This window comes from Hemiscyllium ocellatum, chromosome 4 (genome assembly GCF_020745735.1).
Source record: "Hemiscyllium ocellatum isolate sHemOce1 chromosome 4, sHemOce1.pat.X.cur, whole genome shotgun sequence".
Lineage (NCBI taxonomy): Eukaryota > Metazoa > Chordata > Chondrichthyes > Orectolobiformes > Hemiscylliidae > Hemiscyllium > Hemiscyllium ocellatum.
This window is the reverse complement of record NC_083404.1, coordinates 67,196,159-67,219,435: the sequence shown is the minus strand read 5'-3', so window position 1 is coordinate 67,219,435 and position 23,277 is coordinate 67,196,159. Positions and strand designations below refer to the sequence as shown.

General features: G+C 41.1%; 1 protein-coding gene across 1 annotated transcript in view; it reads left to right on the top strand.

Moving 5' to 3' along the window:
* Positions 1-23,277, top strand: part of LOC132814032 (mitochondrial folate transporter/carrier-like) — a 39,790-nt gene that overhangs the window by 15,360 nt on the left and 1,153 nt on the right. Inside the window, exons 4-6 of the mRNA XM_060823354.1 lie at positions 1,888-2,048; positions 14,213-14,326; positions 20,367-20,512. Coding sequence (XP_060679337.1) covers positions 1,888-2,048; positions 14,213-14,326; positions 20,367-20,512 — 421 coding nt within the window. The remainder of the gene's footprint in view (positions 1-1,887; positions 2,049-14,212; positions 14,327-20,366; positions 20,513-23,277) is intronic.

The following is a 23,277-nucleotide window of genomic DNA, read 5'->3' as shown; positions in this document are numbered from 1 at the left end:
GCACTGTCAGCAATGGTAGTAGAGTCAGACACATTAGGGACATTTAAGTGACTCAAGTGATAAGCACATTGATAATAGTAAAATGAAGGGTATGTAGGTTAGTTTGAACTTGGAATAGGATAAAAGGTCGGCACAAAGGGTCTGTACTGTTCTATGTTCTTAAACTGTGCAGTTACCCAGTCTCTTAATTACATTGTTGGTTAATTATGGAATGTTGCTGGTCCATTTCTCATTCCAAATAGTATCACTTTTCATTAATAAAGCCTATCTGATGTTACAAAAGCTCATATTTCTGTGTCTTCATTAGTTAACGGAACTCATAAATGTCCTTTTAGCAAGTGAAATTTATAAAGGTCTCATCAGTTCAAGTTTGCCTTTTCCATGCACTGCAACTGTGCACCTTGTAGGTGATATCTGCACTTCATAGCTTATATGGATGCCAGAATTGTTGTCAGTTCTACAGGGTAATGGTGGAAATGCAGTCAGATTTGCCGTCATTGCAAATGCAACATTTGAGTTGACGATTCTGGCGTGTTCTTTGTGATCGATAAATAATTTGAAATTGATCTGTCAGAAAGTAGCTTATTGTATTCTGATTAAAATGATAATCCTAGGAAGAAAAAGTAATGATATTCATAGAATAATGTAACATTGAAACATATTGTACTCCACCAATATTTTTACATTCATGTTTGATTTGACTGCGAGATGTAAACTCTTGCATTAAACTGTTCTGACACTATCTCTGTTTTGTAATTGGACACTGTATTTTGATATGCTGTATATTAAAAAGTGCCCTGTTGGAAACACTTCCCTATATATGGCAATTAGTTATATTTTCATTGGTGAAATACCCTTTCAGTTTAGTTCTCTTTTTACTTCATCTGTCTCACCCTCACAAAAATACAGTTTAGAATTACTTGAGTGAAAAATTAATTTTTCTGATTCAAACATGCTTAATATCATTCTAACACAGCTTGAGGTTTTCTCTAAAATGAGCGATCATTGTAGGAATTTGTAGGAATTAGCGTTTATGTGTCAAATAACTATCGTTAAGAGAAATATAGACAAGCTTTTGCAATCTTAACAATATTTTACATAGAGGAAAATATAGACCCTCTAATAAGAGCAAGGAGGAAATTATTCCATTATTATTGGGGTGGGGCATGGTGGCTCAGTGGAGAATAGTGCTGCCTCACAGCACCAGAGTCCCAGGTTCGATTCCAGCCTTGGGCAACTGTCTGTGTGGAGTTTGCACATTTCTCCCTGTGTCTGTGGGTTTCCTCTGGGTTCTCTGGTTTCCTCCCACAGTCCAAAGATGTGCAGGTTAGGTGAATTGGCCATGCTAAATTGCCTGTAGCGTTAGGTGAAGGGGTAAATGTAGGGGAATGGGTTTGGGTGGGTTGCGCTTCGGTGGGTCAGTGTGGACTTGTTGGGCCGAAGGGCCTGTTTCTACATTTTAAGTAATCTAACCTAATCTAATCTAATCTGATTATTGGAGCAAGGAGGAAATTGGTCCAGTGTTAGAGATGTTTGATTTCTGTTTATCAATGGTGCTTCCAATCCTATTGTCTTACACTTCATGCAATGCATTTCATATGTATTTGTGAAAAGAGATTTGAAAACTGCAAAAACTCCACAAAAGTGGAAAGACCTTTTAAGTGTTTTGCCAGTTCAATGTATTTCTGGTAGACAACTGCAACGCTTTATGTGAGTTCATTGTGCTAGACTTAAAATGTTTTCGAAAAGTATAGAATGGAATTCTATTCAGGTTATTTAACGTGCAAATGTTGAAGAAGTCACCTTCTAAAGTTTTAATCTCCTTAAAGAATTCTTTTAGACTAGTACTTATTTGTCTCCTTCAGCCCAGGTACATGTATTTTTCAGGTGCAGTGACGCTGTGTATTACAAATCCAATTTGGGTTACGAAGACTCGGTTAGTCCTGCAGTATGATGCAGGGATTGATCCATCAAAGAAGCAGTACAGAGGAATGTTGCATGCCCTTTTGAAAATATATCAGAATGAAGGTGTTCGTGGACTCTACAAGGTGAGGTAATAGAGCTAATAATTGGATCCCGAAATTGTAAAGTTGACCAGCTAGGATTTTGCAGTGAAAGTAATGATGATGTGATTAGTACTCATGGTTGTCAAGGAGTGAATTGGATCGCAGAATCTACATGTGCACAGTAAAACCAGAAAACAGGAAGTTGGTGTATAAGTTGCCCTGATCCTCAAGTTGTGTTATGCTTATGTCTTGTTGAGAGACTCAGCAGTCAAAACATGGAAACTGTAGATATGAAACACAATAAAAGTTAGAGCTTACCTCTTCAAGTGTTTGTAAATATTTGAAGCCTGCATAAGTCTTTGTAGTTACCAAACACCTTCTCTGACATGGAAAATTAACTCGTATAAATTGTGGAGTCTCATTCCTTCAGATTTCAGTTAGTGTTGGGACGTTTTAGAGCTCTAAGTTCTTTTTTCTGGCTCTTTAACCTTATTTCATTTTCCTTTTCTTTATTTCACTTTCTGTAAAGAATTTGACTGAATCTTACATTTCCTGGCTTGACACCTAGAATCTCCACAAGAATTCTTGAATTTGGCTAGTTAAGGAAACCTAACATTTTGCACTGAGATCCCAGTTCCATTGTTAGGGCACTGCAATTTTTAATGTGTAATAACTGCAGTTTTGATTGCAAAATCACTTAAAGTCTGTGAAGACGTGTAAGTGTTAAGAACAGCCAGTATGTTCTATTACTGCTGATCACAAAAACTTGGCCTTTTTCTTTTTAATAGCTATAAGCATAAGTTTGAGTTGTATGACACAAAGACAGACAGTTAAACCAAATCAGCCTATCTCCCTCTGTATTTGCAATGCTATAAAATTAAAACCTTCAAAAACCCTCAGAATTGACCCCAATAGTTCTTAACCAGACTTACTTTGAACAACCAATCCCAAATTCTGTGAATAATCAATTCCTAATGCCAGCTTGTTGTTTAAGCAAAAGACTTAGCAGTTTATTAAACAATACAGTAAGTTTGTGAGAAGATTTGTAGCTCGGGTGCTCGTTGTTGTGATTCTGTTCACCGAGCTGGAAATTTGTGTTGCAGATGTTTCGTCCCCGTCTAGGTGACATGCTCAGTGCTTGGGAGCCTCCTGTGAAGCGCTTCTGTGATGTTTCCTCCAGCGTTTATAGTGGTTTGTCTCTGCCGCTTCCGGTTGTCATTTCCAGCTGTCCGCTGCAGTGGCTGGTATATTGGGTCCAGGTCAATGTGTTTGATGATGGAATCTGTGGATGAGTGCCATGCCTCTAGGAATTCCCTGGCTGTTCTCTGTTTGGCTTGTCCTATAATAGTAGTGTTGTCCCAGTCGAACTCGTGTTGCTTGTCATCTGCATGTGTGGCTACTAAGGATAACTGATAGCCACGAAACGACATGACCAGCTATCCTTAGTAGCCAGGAATTCCTAGAGGCATGGCACTCATCCACAGATTCAATCAACAAACACATCGATCTGGACCCAATATACCGGCCACTGCAACGGACAGCTGGAAATGACAACCGGAAGTGGCAGAGATAAACCACTATAAATGCCGGAGAAAACATCACAGAAGCGCTTCACAGGAGGCTCCCAAGCACTGAAGATGTCACCTAGACAGGGGACGAAACGTCTGCAACACAAATTCCCAGCTCAGCAAACAGAACCAGAACAACAATACAGTAACTTTTGCAGAGCAAAATTAAACAACAAAGTAATCTAACTGAAGTCTGCCTTTAAAGCCGGTTTGTCTTCATCCCCATTCACACAAAAAACAGACAAATATAGTTAAAGGATAAATAAAAGATAATAGTAAAACTAGTCAGATTACGAAAGTGGTTTTCATGATGCATTGTTCCACAGCAAAGATTGGTTTTTAATTGATTTTCTGAAGATGCCGATCAGGGACATCTTTTCATCTCACTTAGGTGAAGTCAATAATACTTGCAACTTGGAATCTGTTCTCTGAAATTAACTGTTAATAGGATGTTAGGCAGGGAGGTTTTTGAATATTCATGCTGTCGCATCAAACCCACTTTTAAAAAAAAGAGTCCAATATCCAGTTCAAAACTCTAGTGTCTTCCCATCAAACTGATCATCTCCCCACAAATTTCCAGTTTTCATTTAACTTCTGCCATCTGTTTGAGCATAAAGTTTCTCCTTGACTTGCTGTAACTAATTCCTAATTACTGACCTCGTTAATGGCCTGTATTTATTTTTAATGCAAGCAGCTGCCCGTAGTCTAAAGGTCATTTTCAGCTCTCATTTATCAGTTCACAGTTCCATAGGCATTATTGAAATTGATAAAACAAAATAAAGCAATAATGCAAAATTAGTGAGGATTCTAATACAACAAATTTACTAATGTAGTGCTTTTTGAGCTCTTATAATACTTTACCTTGTATTTCTCCATGAGGATGCTAGTTGCATTGTCGTATCTCACCCATCAGCCATGATTATGTAAAAATGAACAAGGCAGTGTCTGAAGTCAATTAACTTAGGGGGCTTATCCTGACTTAATGCTCACAGCTGTTTGCTCACAGCTGGAGTTCCTAGGTGGCAAATCAAGATGAACAAGGTGTGTATTTTTGGTAATGTTAACTTGCTTTCACAATAATAAACTGAACATGAGACATTTGGTTAAATTATTGTAATGCCTATAGAAATTATTTCATAAATAATACTCAAAGTGAAGTAGAACAAAGAACAATGCAGCACAGGTCCTTGAACGGCCCTTTGGTCCTTCAAGGCTGCACTGCCACATTTTGTCCTTCCATGCTAATACCATCTTCATTTACGATATCTATATCCCTCTATTCCCTTCCTATTCATGCATTCGAACAGATGGGGATGCTGCTAACGTGTCTGCGTCCACCACCTCTGGCAACACATTCCGGGCACTCTGCACTCTTTGTGTTTAAAAACTTGCCTCGCACATCTCTTTTAAACACACCCTGCACCTTGAACCTGTGTCCCCTAATAATTGACCCTTCCACCATGGGGAAAAAACTTCACACTTTTTTCACATGATCCATGCCATTCACAATCTTATAAACTTGAATTAGGTTGCCGTTCAACCATCCTGCGTTCCAGTGAAGACAAACCCAGTCTATCCAACCTTTCTTCATAGCTAAAATCCCCCATAGCAGACAACATCCTAGTAAACCTTTTCTGTATGCTCTTCAAAGCATCCACATCCTTCTGGTAGTGAGGTGACCAGAACTGTACACAAAATTACAAATGTGGCCTAGCTAAAGTTCTGTAAAGCTACAGCTACAGCATAGCTTATCTGTCCATGCTGCCACCTTCAATGATCTGTGGATCTGAACATGTAGATTCTCTGCACAATCCTAATCTACTCAACCTCTCTTCATAGCTAGCATCCTCTATACTAGGCAGCATCCTGGCGAACCTCCTCTGCACCCTCTCCAAACCATCCACATCCTTTTGGCAAAGTGATCAGAACTGTGCACGATATTCCGTATGTGGTTGAACCAAAGTGCTGTACATGACCTGCCAACTCTTGTACTCAATATACCATCCAATGAAGGAAAGCATGCCACATGCCACCTTGACTATTTTATCAACCTGCATTGTCATCTTCAGGGAACAATGCACCTGAACACCCAGATATCTTTGTACATTAAGTTTCCTCAGGGCTTTTCCATTTACCATATAGTTCGAGCTTGAATTGGATCTTCCAAAATGCATCACCTTGCATTTGCCCGGATTGAACGCCATCTGCCATTTTTCTGCCCAACTCTCCAATCTATCAATATTCTGCTGTATTCTATGACAGTCCCCTTCACTATCTGCTACTCCACCAACCTTAGTGCCATCTGCAAACTTGCTAATCAGACAACCTGTACCTTCCTCCCTTGTATTGTATATTACAAACAACAGTGGTCCTAACATGGATCCCTATAGAATACCACTGGTCACAGTGCTCCATTTTGAGAATCTCCCTTCCACTACTACTCTCTGTGACCTGCTATCCAGCCATTTCTGTATCATCTAACTAGTACACCCTGCAACCTTCACTTTCTCCATCAGCTTACCATGGGGAACCTTATCAAATGTCTTACGGAAGTCCATGTATATGACATCTATGGCCCTTGCGCCAACAATCAACCTTGTCACTTCCTGAAATTTCCCTACCACTGACGTGAGATTCAGGCTTGTAATTTCCAGGACTATCCCTGCTACCCTTCTTAAACAATTCAAAATTATTGGCTATTTTCCAGTTCCGTGGGACCTCACCTGTGGCCAAAGAGGATACAAAGATGTCTTGTCAGTGCTACCAAAGGACTGCTCATGTACTGTGACAGTAGTCAATTTAAACACATCACTGCCTTCTGAGCTAAGACCAACTAACTTTCCAAAGTCTCATTGTCGCTATTGCATTCTACCACTGAGCAATCAATAACCAATAGTTTGGAAAAAAAAGTATCAAAGAATTATCACTGATATTCTTAGTTTTTCTGATAGTTTAGTTAGACACAATCAAACGTAGAGAGAGGACAGGTTGTATTCCATTCTGTGAAATCAAACATTTAAAACACACATTTTAAAAGATTTAACGAAATTACCTATTTCTGAGCAGAACTGGCAGCAAATGTGAAGAGAAAGCAAAGTTAACATTTCAAATGCAGTGATTCCTCTTCAGATCTGATGGTAACTCCAAAGGGTGGTATTTAAGCAGATGACAAGAGTGAGTGAATAGGTGGAGATTGATCCCAGAGTGAAAGATAGACTGTTAGACTGATGGATGGTTGATATTAAGCCAGGGAAGGAGAAAACTGATTGTAGCCACTATGAGTTGATGAAAACGATTCAGCTATGCTGAAAGCAGCCCGTGTTCTTGGTATGGCAAAAGGACATGAAAGGAGGTGTGCAGGCCCTAAAATTATTGAGCTCTTCATTGAGTCCTGATGGCTGCAGGGTTCCAAAGTGGATGATGAGATGTTGTTCTTCTAGCTTGTGTTGAGTCTCTCTGGAGTACTGCAGCAGGTCTGGGGTAGAAATGTTTGCCAGGGAGCATGGTTGAAGTGGCAAGTTTATGGAAAGAATATAGATGTTCAGCAAAGTAGTCATGCAGTCTGTGTTTCGTCTCCCCATTAAAAAGGAGATCACATTGTGAGTGGTGAATGCATTAGAATAAGCAATGTTCCACAACCCCCACAAAGGGACGGATAACTGGGGCCTATGCCACACCTTTGATCCGAAGAAAGTGAGAGGAGTTAAAGCAGAAGTTGCTCAAAGTGAGAATGAACTCAACCAAGCTGATGAGGGTGGCTTCTTTCCAGGTAGAAGAGGAGAGCCCTGAGACCATCCTAATGTGGATGGCTATGTAGAGGGACAGCGTGTCATTGGCGAAGAGGAAGTGACTGGTGCCTCCAAATGGGATATTTTGAAACTGAGGTAAAGCATCTGAAAACACCAAAACAGTCCGTCATCTGCTTGGGAACCCGGCAACCATCAGGGGTCTGTATTGACTTCAATAATTTTAAGGACTGGATGCCACTTTTCATATTCTTTACCCACTCCTACATACTGGCTCCTGTCATTACATGGGCTGTCATTACCTGGGCATCCTCCTCTCACTCCGCCATTCACCTTAAATAACACCTTTTACTAGCTACTGTAAGTTCTGAAGAAAGTTGCAAGACCCAAATGTTATCTCTGTTTTCTCTCCACAACTGCTGCTGGACCTGCTGAATTTCTATGGCAATTTCTGGTTTTCATTTCAGATTTTCAGCATTTGCAGTTCTTTGTTTTAATTTACTTGTTCCTTCTGTGCTGTTCTATCCATTTTGGAAGTAAACTAATTGATTTGTGTATGTTTTCACTAACCAGTCAGGATTTAGATTGAATTCAACATGTCATAAATTTAGTGCATGCCAAATGCAAATCTCGTTTTCAGGAATAATGTTCTGTTACACAAGAATATCTACCAGCACCCAGAAGAGATTTCTTGGACAGCTTGTTACAGAGTAATCATGAGCACCCATCATTAGATGCCTATTTAATCTGCTTACGGCGCTGTTTATGTTCAGTGTCATATAAATAAGGGCAATTCAGATTATTTCCTCCAAGTCACTTTCAGCAACATTTTCAGAATCCAAAATGTCATTCATACATTGCTTCAATTGCAGTGTGATTCCTTTCAAACAGATGCTTCCCTTCACCTTTGCTTTGTCCCAAACCTTGAACCTTTAGTTTACTTCTTTAAAAACCTTTTACTCTATTCTTTCCCTTGATATGACTCTCAACTACATTTCCACAAGCCAAATGCATTCATAGTGCACGACTAGTTTAGCGATTAATCATATCAAGGGCTATGTTTTCATTTGTCAAAACTGGTTACCTTGGAACTTAAATGTAACCTTACCTGTTTTTCTCCTAACTGGTAATTTTCCCTGTACTATCATTTTGGGCTCAAACTCAACGATCAAAGTTCGATGTTCTTTGTCACACAAATTGAGAGTGGCTTTTCAGTTCCCTCTAATATATACCTCTGTTTATTCACTGAGCCAAACTTTCCCAAATCTCCCCTCTTCCCTAACCCAAACTCCGTGTTTTTATCTAGATTCTCCTTTCATGGCGACATGGTGGCTCAGTGGTTAGCACTGCTGCCTCACAGCACCAGGGTCCCAGGTTCAATTCCAGCCTCTGGTGATTGTCTGTGTAGAGTTTGCACATTCTCCCAGTGTCTGCGTGGGTTTCCTCTGGGCGCTCCAGTTTCCTCCCACAGTCAGGTGAATTGGCCATGCTAAATTGCCCATATTGTTAGGTGCATTCGTTAGAGGGAAATGGGTCGGAGTGGGTTACTCTTTGAGAGTCAGTGTGGACTGGTTGGACCCGAAAGGCCTGTTTCCACACTGTGGGAATCTAACTTAATCATGTCCTTTCCAAGGTAATCTAATCCATGAAATCTTCTACTGCTCTTGACCTTTATTTTGCAATAAATTACTGAGCATCTCTTTCTGGCCATCTTGGCAGTTGCTATTTTTAATAGTTCCATATCCTCAAGTACTAGCCTGTTACTTTTCAGATGTTGTCATTGCCCTTCACAAAAACAGACTCTTAACAACTCTGTAGGTGGCAGAAATCTTCTTTACCTTTTCAAAGTCCTTGAACATGTTTCATTCCAAATCTGTGCAACTTTCCTGCAACTTTATATTTGAACCCGATATATCAGTACCAAAGTAACTCTTTTCAAAGTTAGAAACAGCTTCTTCATCCTTTTTTCCTCAGTATAACAAAACAGAACTGTGAAAGCTGGAGATCTGAAACAAACAGAAACAGAAATTGTTGGAGAAACTAAGCTGGTCTGGGAGCATCTTTGGTGAGAAAAGAGTTGATGTTTCAAGTGCAGTAGCCCTTCTTCACAACTCATCTGGTTCCTCTTTCTCACCCTGTCAATATGCTCAAAGCTCTTGATGTGATTGACTTCATCAACTTTTTCAATATCTCATTTGTTCTCTAATTGTGTGGGTCTAGCTGTGCCAGCTTCCACTTAGATTTGGCTAGTAATAGTCAGAGATTCAGCTGCAGTAGCTTCTCTTCCCATTTCTTCACAGCTACATGTAGCTATTCCTAAGGATCTCCCTTCTGTTTCTTCTCTAAATGCTGTACCTAGGGGATGAGTACAGTCATATTCTGTATATTGTCACGACTGAACCAATAGGAATAAGTGAATAATTAAGCACCACATTACACATCATTTGATAGCTTGAGGAAAATTTCAGTTAAGCAACCAAGATGATTGACGTTATGGCAAAAACAATTCATGCCAGGTTTTGTCATTGACTAAAGAATTCTATTTGATGTTAATATATTTAACCTTAACAAATGACATAAAAAGGAAACTGATCTATCAAGTGTCTTAAACCATATTCATTTAAAACTTCAAGTACACATACCTTCATTTATGAATACAATAGACAAAAGGCAGGCAGTTCGATGTAAATATTATGGTGGAAAAGTTTAGATGGGGAAAGGGAAATTTTTGAAGATCAAAAGTCCCAAGAGTGTGTTAAATTGTCTCTCAGCTTCTTTTTAACAATGATGTATTGTTGATTGTGTGTCAATGGTGGTGGTTCAGTGCCAGTGGTGGTTGTTCTCTTTGATAGTTGGTGCACTGTGTTGTCTGGATCAGGGAGTCTCTAAGACCCTGCAGATTCCTCAGCCAGTGTACATAATATTAATTTACCCAAATACCTTAGTATGTATCAAGAAAGGGATATTTATTCCTATTATTCCTGATGAAGGGCTTTTGCCTGAAACGTCAATTTCGCTGCTCCTTGGATGCTACCTGAACTGCTGTGCTCTTCCAGCACCACTCATCCAGAATCTGGTTTCCAGCATCTGCAGTCATTGTTTTTACCTATGTAAGAAGAAAGGACTACACAGTACAAGTCTACAGTCAGTGAACCAGGTTGCAACTTCATTTGAAGACAAGAAAGGTTAAGAGTTAAATTTTACACTTTTAACAGCTCTATTGCTAACTATCCGGTATCTCTAAAAACTTGAAATACTACCCAGATGCTCATAACTTTGCTGGTCTGATAAATGGTTCAGTCTGTTCCTCTCTTCACAGAGGACTTTCTCTCACTTTCTATGGTCGGAGGATGAGCTGCTCCCTCCCTCCCACTGCTGTATCCCATCATCCCTTGAGCTAAGCCTGGAGAGTGAGGGTACTCTGAGTGCTGTCAGGTTGGGTTCTCATATCAACAGAAGGCAACAAAAAAGGGAGGGAGAAGATTAAATATGAGGGTAAGCTTGCCAGTAACATAAAGGAAGACTGTAAGAGTTTCTTTAGATTTATAATGGGCAAAAGTGGACATTGGACCCCTGGAAAATTATGCTAGAGAGATAGTAGGGAACAAGGAAATGGCAGAGGAACTGAAGAATTACTTTGCATCAGTCTTCATGGTAGAAGATATAAGTAATATGTGAAAAATTCAAGAGAGTTAGAGCTGAGTATGGTGGCCATCACCAAGAAAAAGTTGCTAGAAAAACTGAATGGCCTGAAATTAGATAAATTGCCTGGACCAGGTGGACTACACCCCAGAGTTCTGAACGAGATAGCTGAAGAGATAACGGAAGCATTAGTAGTGATCTTTCAGAAATTACTAGTCAGGGAGGGTCCCAGAGGATTAGAAAATTGCTAATGTGACACCCCTATTAAAAAGGGAGAAGGCAAAAGATAGAAAATTACTGAGCGATTAGCCTAACCTCGGTTGTGGGTTAGATTTTGGAATCCATTTTGAAGGATGAGTTTTCTGAATACTTGGTAGAATAGGGCAAATTGAACATGGCTTCATCAAGAGGAGTTCATGTCTGACAAATCTACTAGAATTCTTTGAGGAAGTAACAAGCAGGTTAGATTAAGGAGAACCAATGGATGTTATCTACCTGGACTTCAAGAAGGCCTTTGACAAGATGCCGCACAGGAAGCTGCTGAGTAAGATAAGGACTCATGGTGTTGCAGACAAAGTGCTAGCATGGATAGAAGATTGGCTGCCTAGCAGAAAGCAGAGAGTGGGGCTTTCTCAGGGTGGCAACCAATGACAAATGGTGTTTCACAAGGCTCGTGTTGGGGCCACAACTTTTTACTTTGTACATTAAACTGAGGGCATTCTGGCTAAGTCTGCAGATGATACAAAGGTAGGTGGAGGGGCAGATAGTATTGAGGAGGCGGGGAGGCTACAGAAGGATTTAGGCAGGTACAGAAGCATGGGCTACTTTCTAAGTGGGGAGAAAATTCAGAAGTCTGAAGTGCAAAGAGTTCTAGCCCAGGATTCTCTCAAGGTAAATTTGCTGATTGCGTCTGTAGTTAGGAAGGCAAATGCAATGATGGCATTTATTTTGTGAGGACTTGAATATAAAAGCAGGGATGTACTTCTGAGGCTCTGGTCAGACCACATTTGGAGTATTGAACACAGTTTTGGGCCCCGTATCTCAGGAATGATGTAGTGGTCCAGGAGCATGTTCAGAAGAGGTTCACGAGAATGGACCCAGGAATGAAAAGCTTAATGTAAGAGGAACGTTTGAGAACTCTGGGAATATACTCAATGGAGTTTAGGATGAGGGGGAGCTAATTGAGGCATATAGAATACTGAATGGCCTGGACAGAGTGGATGTTGGGAAGATGTTTCAATTAGTAAGAGAGACTAGGGCTCCAGGGCACAACCTTAGAGTAAAGGGAAGACCTTTTTGAAAGAAGATAAGGAGAAACTTATTCAGCCAGAGAGTGGTACAGAAGGCTGTGGAGACCAGGGCATTGAGTATATTTATGATAAAGATAGATTCTCGATTGTCAAGGGAATCAAGGGTTATGGAGAGAAAACAGGAGAATGGGGTTGAGAAACATATCAGCCGTGATTGAATGCCTTCTACTGCCTGGCTCAAAGTTATGAAATTCCTCCGCAAATACTTGCATCTCTCACTGATCCTTAAGACCATCCTATCAGCTGGGCAAGTGTCTCTTTCTTTGGCTGAATGAGAGTTTTGGTCTGATTGCATTCTTGTGAACATCTTGAGACCTTTGTTAAGTGCTTGGAAGGGGGTTGTAGTGCTTGTAATAAGTCTCAAGTTGTTTTTAAAACGCCAAATAGCATCACCGATCTACCTATTTTTATTGTTCACTATCAAAGCCTCTTAAGAGAATGAAATACAATCCTACAACATTTAAACAGTTTTCTTTCAGACCTCATTGGCAATGTTTGCCTAATGTAAGACTGATATTGTATTTTGTTTGTATACAACTCAACCCAATTTCCTTTATTTAGAAGCATAACTGGATACATTGGTTAGATTAAATTAGATTACTTACAGTGTGGAAACAGGCCCTTCGGCCCAACAAGTCCACACCGACCCGCTGCAGCGCAACCCACCCATACCCATACATTTACCCCTTTACCTAACGCTACGGGCGATTTAGCATGGTCAATTCACTTGACCTGCACATCTTTCGACTGTGGGAGGAAACCGGAGCACCCGGAGGAAACCCACGCAGACACGGGGAGAATGTGCAAACTCCACACAGTCAGTCGCCTGAGTCAGGCATTGAACCCGGATCTCTGGTGCTTGTGAGGCAGTAGTGCTAGTCACTGTGCCACCGTGCCGCCCACTAGGTGAAATTTTGTTGTCTGTGGTTAATTTGCTAAATGTTCTTAAAACAAAGTACTGGAAAAATTTAGCAGGTGTAGTAGCATCTGTAGAGATACTCTGCTTTTCACTCTACCGATGGTGCCAGATCTGCTGAGTTTCTTCAACACTTGGTATATTCTTTCAGTTTTCCAGTATCAGCACTTCTGAACAAATGAACAATTCAATGATTTATTCGTTGTCACATATGTAGGGAGATACAGTGAAAAGTGTCCTTTCGCCACAATCCAGCACTATTTTAGATACAAGAAGAATAAAAGAAAATACTTAAACAGACTTCATCTTCATTGGCCAGGGTCCTAAAACAAGGCTGCAGGACTTCAGCAAGGTCCCTACTCTGGATGTACTGCATCCAGGAAACCACACTTGAGCCACTGACACCACTATAGTCGACAACCTACCATGCTGCTATTCTCCAGGCCTGTTACAGCTAGAAATCCCTGCTCTGCCATCACTGCATCTGATGTCTCACCACTGTTCCAGGAGTCCATACATCAGCATGTGAATCCAGGAAGCTATGCCAACACCACTTCAACTTCCCTGCAACAATGGGAAGATGAAGAAAAGGAGAAAAAGACGAAAAGGACAGAGAGCAAAAGAATACTGACTGGCCTGGAGCACAAGGGCTGAGCAGGAAGACAACCTGCTCTTGCTCATTGGGAGACACTGGGCTGAGGTGAAGCTGTGTTGGACTTGTCATGGCCTTGTTGCTGTACTGCCGGAGACTACCTTCACCTGCCACTTTCCAAGCTTTTAAAAAATGAAAACAAAGAGAAAAGGTTAAAAAAAGTAAAAAGACGAAAAAAAAAGCAGGCAGTAGCAACCAAGCCCTGGGTTCAGCTCTGCTGCTGTGCCGCCATCTTTGTCCACGTCTGTGTGGGCCACATATGGGAGTCCTTGTTTTTATTTAAATGTTTTTAGCTGTTTATCCAAGTCTTGGTTATTATACATTAAACGGAGATACTGTGATTGAATTGTGTGTCTCTTTCTTTTTCTTCAGGGATTTGTGCCTGGCCTTTTTGGTACATCACATGGTGCTCTTCAGTTTATGGCTTATGAAGAACTAAAGAAAGAATACAGCTTTCATAAAAATGTGGCAGTAGATGCAAAATTGGTGAGTTGTTAAGTGTAAGTTTAATTTGTAATTGGACAGTAAATTACATTATTAAAACATTCTGGTCTGTTTTGTTGCAACCAGAAATCTCTCTCCAGATCTGAGAACGCTTAAGGCTCAATTTATGTAGATTTAGTAATTTCTTTAAAGCATTAGTGTGCATTAATGCTGATTTCTTCTAATCTTTGTGCACAGTTCTTATCAAGATATAGCATAGTATTCCCTCTGATTTCAGTACAATGCTTTCACAAAATAATATAGTCAATTTTTTATCCTCTATTTGGAAGGTCGAGCTGTGACTGTACAGAGCATTGGTTAGGCCACTTTTGGAAAATTGTGTGCATGTCTGGTCACCCCCCCCCCCCCCCCCCCGCCGCTATTGGAAGGATGTTGTGAAACCTGAAAGGATTCAGAAAAGATTTACAAGGATGTTGTCAAGATTGGAGGGTTTGAGCTATAGAGAGAGGCTGAATAGGCTGGAACTATTTTCCTTGAAGCGTCAGAGGCGTGACGTTCGAGGTTTATAAAACCATGAGCAGCATGGATAGGGTAAATAGACAAGGTATTTTCCCTGGGGTGGGTGAGGGGGAACTAGAAGGCATATGTTTAGGGTGAGAGGGGAAAAATTTAAAAGAGACCCAAGGGCCAATTTTTATCTCTCACATGGTGGTGAGTATATGGAATGAGCTGCCAAAGGAAATGGTGGAGGCTTTTAAATTACAGCATTTAAAAGGCATCTGAATGGGTATATGAATAGAAAGGGTTCAGAGGGATATGGGCTAAGTCCTGGCAAATGGGACATAGCTTAGGTTAGGATATCTGATTGGCATGGATGAGTTGGACCAAAGTGTCTGTTTTCATGCTGTATATCTGTATGATCCTATGATGAGTTAATAATTTCAGCAATTTGCAGTGATTGCTGATAAAGGTGAATAATGCTTAATACAGTCCCACAAGTTTTGAATTTCCTGTTTCTTATCATGGTCAATGGAACAATGTTATCCATTCCCCTGGCACCTATTGCGGTGACAGCAGCAATCTAAGCTGCCAACAGGACATTCATAGTTTTGATACAAGTTGCTTTTTTTTCTTGATTTGGAGATGCCGGTGTTGGACTGGGGTGTACAAAGTTAAAAATCGCACACACCAGGTTATAGTCCAACAAGTTTAATTGGAAGCACTAGCATTCGGAGCACCGCTCCTTTATCAGGTGGTGCTCCACAACGACCTGATGAAGGTGCGGTGCTCCAAAGCGAATGCTTCCAATTAAACCTGTTGGACTATAACCTGGAGTTGTGTGATTTTTAACTTTGTACACCCCAGTCCAACACCGGCATCTCCAAATCAAGAAAAAAAAAAGCAACTTGTATCAAAACTATGAATGTTCTGTTGGAAGCTTAGACTGCTGCTATCACCGCAATAGGTGCCAGGGGAATGGATAACATTGTTCTATGAACCTTCCCACACTGCACATGAATCACCAACCTGTTCTCCAATAAATTCAATAAATTGCTGCAGTGCTATCTTGGGAGAGTAACAATGGCTCTGTGGAACATAAATTTCCTCTCCTCTCAGGGGAGTGATCCAAACCCTGACACTCGGCCAAAGCCTTTGCTGTTGCCTGGTCAACAATCACCTCAACAGCCTTAGCTAGTGCAGTTACTTTTCTCTGCAAGATAGAAGGGGGTTGCATGGTAGGGAAGAGGGAGAGTTGCAGCAGTGGGAATTGTGGAGGGTGGCTGCACGCAGAGGTGGCAAGGGAGGGTGATTGCATTTATTGAGAGGTGGAAAAAGTAAAAAGCTGCATAGGGGGAAAGAGAGGGAGGGTCCAAAAAGGGATGGGGGAGAGAGAAAGTAAGGTGTGTGGATGGGGGAGTCAGTGGAGGCACGACAAAAGGAGAGCAGAATTAATCTGTATATGAGGAGGGAAGGATCAATCTCAAGAATGGTCAGCATGGTTTTGTTCAGGGAGTTCATGTCTGACCAATTTTAATGTTTTGAAGACGTGAAATGTATGATGAAATTTACTTAGACTTTATCAAGGCCTAGCATGGTAGACTAATAGCAAGGTCAGACCCCATGTGATCCAAAGAACTTTGGTAAGTTAGATCCACAATTGGTTGTGGGCAGGAAGCAGAAGGTGACGGTTGACTGTGTCGTCGGAATCTGGAACTCACTGCCTGTAAGGGTAGTAGAGGCAGAAACCCTCGTAACATCGAAGAAGTATATAATGTGCACCTGTGATGCCAAGATATGAGGCTGAGGGTAAGTGTTGGAAATATGGATTAGAATAGTTAGGTGGTGGTTTTGTGCGGATGTGATGAGCAGAAGGGCTTTTTATCATATGTTGTGATCCCTGTCTCTGTTTTATGCCTGTTGTGACAATTTAAATACTGTGGCTTCTAGGAATTTTAATGCTTACCTGAAGTGTTGTGGATTTAAATTTGACGGGCAGTTCAGGATGTTTATGAATTCTTATTCTTCTTTACAAGTCCCGTTAACCCACATGTAAATGTAGAAGGTAATATTACTCCATGGCTGCATCATATAATAATAAATGGGTGGTGAGAATGAAAAAACATCCCTGAATATCAGACGTGGCCCAAACAAAATGTCAAGTTATGCCTGCAAGGAAGGGGGCGTTGAAAAACCTTCGGGCTCTGTTCCAGAACTAATAGTTTCTGCTCTGTCACCAATCTCATTTAGATTATTTTTGTACTGTGTTGTGTTGTTATTGCATTTTTCAGCTGGTTTGTTCATTAAATTACATAAGCCTTGATTTCCTTTAAAACACATTAGGTTTACGTTTTCTGTGTTTTCTTTTTATTCTCCTGATCTCAGTTAACCAAAATCAAAGGTTTTCTGAGTTTGAGGTTAGTTGTCAGCAACTTTCAAATTTGGGCCTCTATATCTGGTTATCCATTTTGCAAAATAGTTTTCTTGCATGATATTGGTGTTTTCAGCATCATGTTCAATATTATTGACATTACACCTATTCATTCTCATAATGAAATCTACCACTGATTTTCTATTGTATTGGTGCTTCTTTAAAAGTCAATGCACAAGAGCATTGATATAAGAAATACCTGGGGGAAATTTTGAGTTCACTTACAATATTAAGTAAAGTTAGAAATTATATCACATTCAGAAAATTTGTGAAAATTGGCATGTCTGCAACAATCTCCTCTATTTGCTAGTATTTTTATCCAGAATCCTGTATCTAAGGTACTTACAGGTAAGGTAAATAGATTTCATTTTAATGCACTGTTGAGAAATTGATTCTTATGTTAATGTCTTGATACTATTTTAAACCAATTGACAAGGGGGTGCAATGGTAACATGCACCGACCTCTACCTCACTGAAGCCAGTCACCAACTCGCTGATGACACCTCTCCCCATATCACCAAACCATCCTCTCCCAAACCATCCACAACCTCATCACCTCAGCGGATCTCCCATCCACAGCCTCCAACCTCATCATTCCCCATACCCCGCACTACCCAGTTCTACCCCTTATCCAAAATCCACAGACCTGACTGTCCCAGTTCACCAATTGACTCCTCCTGCTCTTGCCCTACCGAACTCACCTCCTCATAGTTCAACTCCATCCTGTCCCTTTGGACCGTGAACTTCGCACATACATCGAGATGCTGCCCAGTCTCCACCACCTTCATGACTTTTAATTCCCTGGCCCCCAACAGCTCATCTTCACCATGGATAGCCAGTCCCTAGACACCTCCATTCCTCATGATGAAGCCCTCTGTTTCTTACTCTCCATCTGACCTAACCAACCCCCCTCCACCAACACACTCATTCGATTGGCAAAACTGTTCCTCACCCTCAACAACTTCTCCTTTGAATCCTCCCACTTCCTTCTTACCAAAGGGGTAACCATGGGTAGCCACATGGACCCCAGCTATGCTTGCCTCTTTGTAGGATACATGGAAGAGTTCCTCTTCCAGAGTTACATCGGCACCATACCCCAACTTTTCCTCCACTACATTGATAACTGTCCTGGTGCCACCTCACAATCCCACGAGGAGGTTGAGCAGTTCATCAACTTCACCAGCACCTTCCAACCTGACTTCAAGTTCACATTAACCATCTCCAAAACCTCCCTCCCCTTCCTAGACCTCTCCGTCTGTCTCCAGCCACTGACTCAACATAAACACATATTTTAAAGCCATCTCTTTCCACCCCCACATCCTGTAAAACCACAATCCGCTACTCCCAATTTCTCCCCCCTCTGCTCTCTCTCTACCCAGGAGGAGTAATTCTATTCCAGGGCATCCCAGATGTCCTCCTATTTCAATGACCGCAATATTCCCTTCCACATAATCAACAATGCCCTGCATCGCATCTCCTCCACTTCCCACATCTCCGCCCTTGAACCCCACCCCTCCAACCGCAACAAGGATACCCCACCACCCCTCGCCTTCCACCCCTTGAATCTACTGATACAGTGCATTATCCTTATCCTCCACCATTTTCGTCACCTATAGTCATACCCCACCACCAAAAATATATTTTTCTCCTCACACCTACCTGTATTCTGCAGAGACCATTTCTTCCACAACTCCTTCATTAAGTCCATGCACCTGACCACCCACCCTCTACACCCAGCACCTTCCGCTGCCACCGCACGAGGTGCAAAACCTGCACTCCTCACCTCCCTTTTCACCTTCGTCCAAGGCTGTAATGGATAATTTCAAACCTGATGAGATTTTCCTGCACATCCACCCACCTCATCATTTGTTGCTCTTGATGTGGTCTTCTCTACATTGGGATGACAGAACGCCAACTCGCACAGTGTTCAGGCAACATCTCCGGTCCATACACACCAAATAACCTCACCAACCTGTGGCCAACCACTTCCACTCCCTCTCCCACTTCCCCAAGTACATGCAAATCCTGGGCCGCCACCACCGCCAAGTCAAAGCCACCTGCCAATTGGAGAAAGAATACCTCATCTTCTGCCTTGGGAGCCTACAACCACACCGCATTGACAGTGTGTTACATCACTAGTTTCTCTCTCTTCCCCCCCCCCCCCCCCCCCCGCCCAACCTCATCCTAGATCTACCCTCCAAACAGCACTGCCCTCTTGACCCGTTCTACCCATCCATCCATATTCTCACCTATCCACTCCACCCTCCCCACTGACCTAACATAATTACCTCCCACCTACATCCACCCACCACAATCCCACCTACCTTCTCCCTGCCCCCCCGCCCCCGCCCTCGCCCCCGCCCTCCACATTCCCCGCCCTCCACATTCCTGATGAAGGACTTATGCCTGAAATTTCACCTTTCCTATTCCTCAGATGCTACTGACCTGCTGTGCTTTCCAGTGCCACACGTTTTGATTCCAACTCTCCAGCATCTGCAGTCCTCACTTTCTGCTATTATGAAAGATGGGATTTATAAAACAAGATGTCTATTATAGAGTTTTCAGCATTTTTGTCCCTTTTGGCGAGAAGACAGAGTTTTAACAACAAGTCCACTGACCGTTCTTTAGAATCCAGTCTGAAGAAGAGTCACTTGACTTGAAACATTAACTCTGCTTTCTCCCACAGATGCTGTCAAGCTGCTGAGTTTTGCTAGCAATTTCTATATTTGTTTGTTTGATTGCCAACCACCTCATTCTTTGTTTTATTCTTTCATTTGATAGTTGAATTTTAGTTAAAAACAGATGACTATAGAGTTAACTAGCTGCCAACAGACTTTGTGATATTCTTGCATTGTAAATAAGCTTTGTCTAATTAGAATTTGAATAGCAATTCAATTGCAGTGATCAGGATCCATCAGATATTCTGGTTGCCTTCATCTACACTAGAATTGCCAATGTCCATTCGTAATATGCAATAAATTAAAAGAAGAACATAAAAATCTGAACTACCTCGAACTCTAGTTAAATCATCTGAGTATTCTAAAGCATTCAATTAATTGAAATGGTATAATGTAATATAGTTTAATCAGTAGGCCTGTGTTAGTTTTATTGTAATTGTAAAACTTCTGTCTTTTTTCTGCTATGTCTTCCTAGAATCCCTTAGAATATGTAACAATGGCAGCATTATCCAAAGTTTTTGCTGTAACAGCAACATATCCATACCAAGTAGTGCGTGCTCGGCTACAGGATCAGCATACCCAGTATTCTGGAGTAATGAATGCTATAGGAAGAACATGGAGGTAAAGTGATAAAGATTGAATAAAACTGTATTTATATATTACGTTGTACTCAAGATTGTGCTATACTGTTTGTTTTGCCAATGAAAAATGCATTGAGATATTGGCTTTGCCAGCTATGCAGCATTATCACTGGAAAATTAATTTACTGGAATAATGCTAAACAAATTGATCATCCAAATTTTCTTTTCCTTTGCCCATCTTTTATAATTGTTTGGGGCTTACAATCCTCTCCCTAAGCATTCCAATTGATGGGAACAATATAAAGAAGTGAATCTGCAAAGAAATTGAGAGGTGCAAACATTATCCAATAATTCCGTTATCCTAACGTAGATATAAAAAATAATACAGTAAAGGGCAGAGAGAGGAAGAGATTCCACACTGTGACAGAATAATTTTTTTGATCAGTATTTTTACAGTCCAATGAGAAAAGAGATGTTCTTGTACCTGTTCTAAGGATTGAGGCAGGGATCAGGAGAATCAAGAGAAGTATTTCGGGAGCAGTGATCATAGTATCAAAGATTTAAGTTAGTGACGAAGAAGAATAACAGACAATGTAGCTTAAAGATACTAATTGGAGATGAGATGATTTCAGTGGGGTGAGATTGGATCTGTCCCAAATAAATTGGAATTGAATGTTGGCAGATAAAGCTCGCAAATAAATAAACTCCTGAAATGAATTGGTCTGATCTGAGTCAGAATCCCAATTTCTGACTAGATCAGATTAAAATGTCACCTACTTGCCTTCCCAGACTTTTTTTTAGTTGGACTTCAGATGCAGGATGCATCGCAACAGATGAAGTCCAGCAAACTACCCAGGCAGCACTAAAATGGAGTGACACAAACCATGCCCCATTTTTTAATGATCTTAAAACTATGTTCACTGCTGCTGAAAGTGAGTAGGAACAGGAGAAGGTAGTGGGCTGGTGGATAAGGGTGCTATGCTGGCAGATGGGTGGATGAGGGAGGGTAGAGTTGGCAGATGTATCATCACCCCCAGTTTAAATTTGCTGGTCAACTACTGCATAGTAATTGCACCTGAACTGCCAAAGTATGCTGATATCCTGCTTTCAGGGCACATCCGGTCTCCAGCTATCCAGAGACCAGAATTCCTGAGCGAAAGAAACTCTGGATTTAATGAATATTTTGCACTGGATGCCAAAGATAGTAGCCCAAATGTTCTGAGGAGTGGCAATCACAGATTGCCTGATTTTTCTGTTAGGACTGAGCTCCATATTTCTGACTTGTAATTCTTATCCCAGTTCCTTTTGAAATGCAGAAGTAGCTGAAATTCAACTGTTCCTTCATAGTGCAGGATAATTGGGAGAAACGAAACCAAGCCCTTTTTTTCAAGGTAGTAGTTAAAATCCAGCAGCACAGCCAACCACTTTGACAGCTCCAGTGAAGGGGTAAGTTATTGTGAGCGTGTGATTGAGGTAGCAATTGTTTAATAGATTGGATTGCTGGGGTAAAAGAGTGCCTTTAAATTTTCATTTATGTTAATGTTGCTGTATACAAATTAGAATAGATTCCCTACAATGTGGAATCAGGCCCTTCGGCCCAACAACTCCGCAACGACCCTCCGAAGAATAACCCACCCAAAGCCATTTCCCTCTGACTAATGCACCTAACACCATGGGCAATTTAACATAGCCAATGCACACTTTTAATGTATATGTTAGTCCAATTAAAAGGATCTTTTGCAGCTCGTATAACTGCTGGTCATATAGCAAGCATATTGACCTGGATTAATATTTTTCACTGAGCATATGGCTTCCTTACTTCCACTCTTCAACTTGGCATGGGTCAACTGCATAAAGGTTTGCAGGTGCAAGCACTATTCCAAGACTTGAGTATATATGCAAGTACAATTTCTGCAAGGATTTCTCAATCTCTTTGCTTAAAAGTGACAAAATACACCAGGAAAAGCTGCTTCAGCCAATCTTCCAAAATTAAGGCAGATGATTAAGAACCTGGCAGTAATTCCGGTGTTAAATTTTATGTCCTCCAAGGGAATGCCATAACCAAATAAAACAGAAATTGCTGGAAAATCACAGCAGGTCTTAGCAGCATCTGTGGAGAATAATCAGTGTTAATATTTCCCAAATGCGACTGGGACAACACAATGATCATATACAAGCTAAACATCAGACAGCCAGAGAATTTCTAGAAGCATGGCACTCAGCCACTGGCTCCATCAACAAGCACATTGACCTAGACCCAATATACGCCACTACAACAAACTCGAAATGGCAAGAATGGAACCAAATAAATGCCAGAAGAGGCAGTACAGCAGTACTTCACAAAAGGCTGTAAAACACTGAAGTTGTCACCTAGACCAGGGACGAATCGTCTGTAAATCAAAATATCAGCTCAGCGAATATCCTCACAACCATGACAACCCGCACCTGAGCTACAAATCTTTACACAAACCTTAATGTTTCCGGTTGAGTCACCCTTCCTAAGAACTGACATCTTATAGCATCTGCAGTTCCTTTGGTTTTTAATGCTGTCATCAGAGTTGCCATCTTTCAGATGGGATGTTCGGCCACTTCAGTTACTGGATTGGGTGTTACAGACATAATCCTGATATCCTAATATTTTTCCTTCACTTAATATCAGATTAATCAGTGATATTATTTGCTGTCTGTGTGATATGCCTGATTAAATTCAGAACTGTTTTTGCCTCCATAACAGTGAAAGCTAGAACAGATTCTAATTAGTTTGAAGAACTACAAGCCATCTTGACTCGATGATCAGTAAGGGCA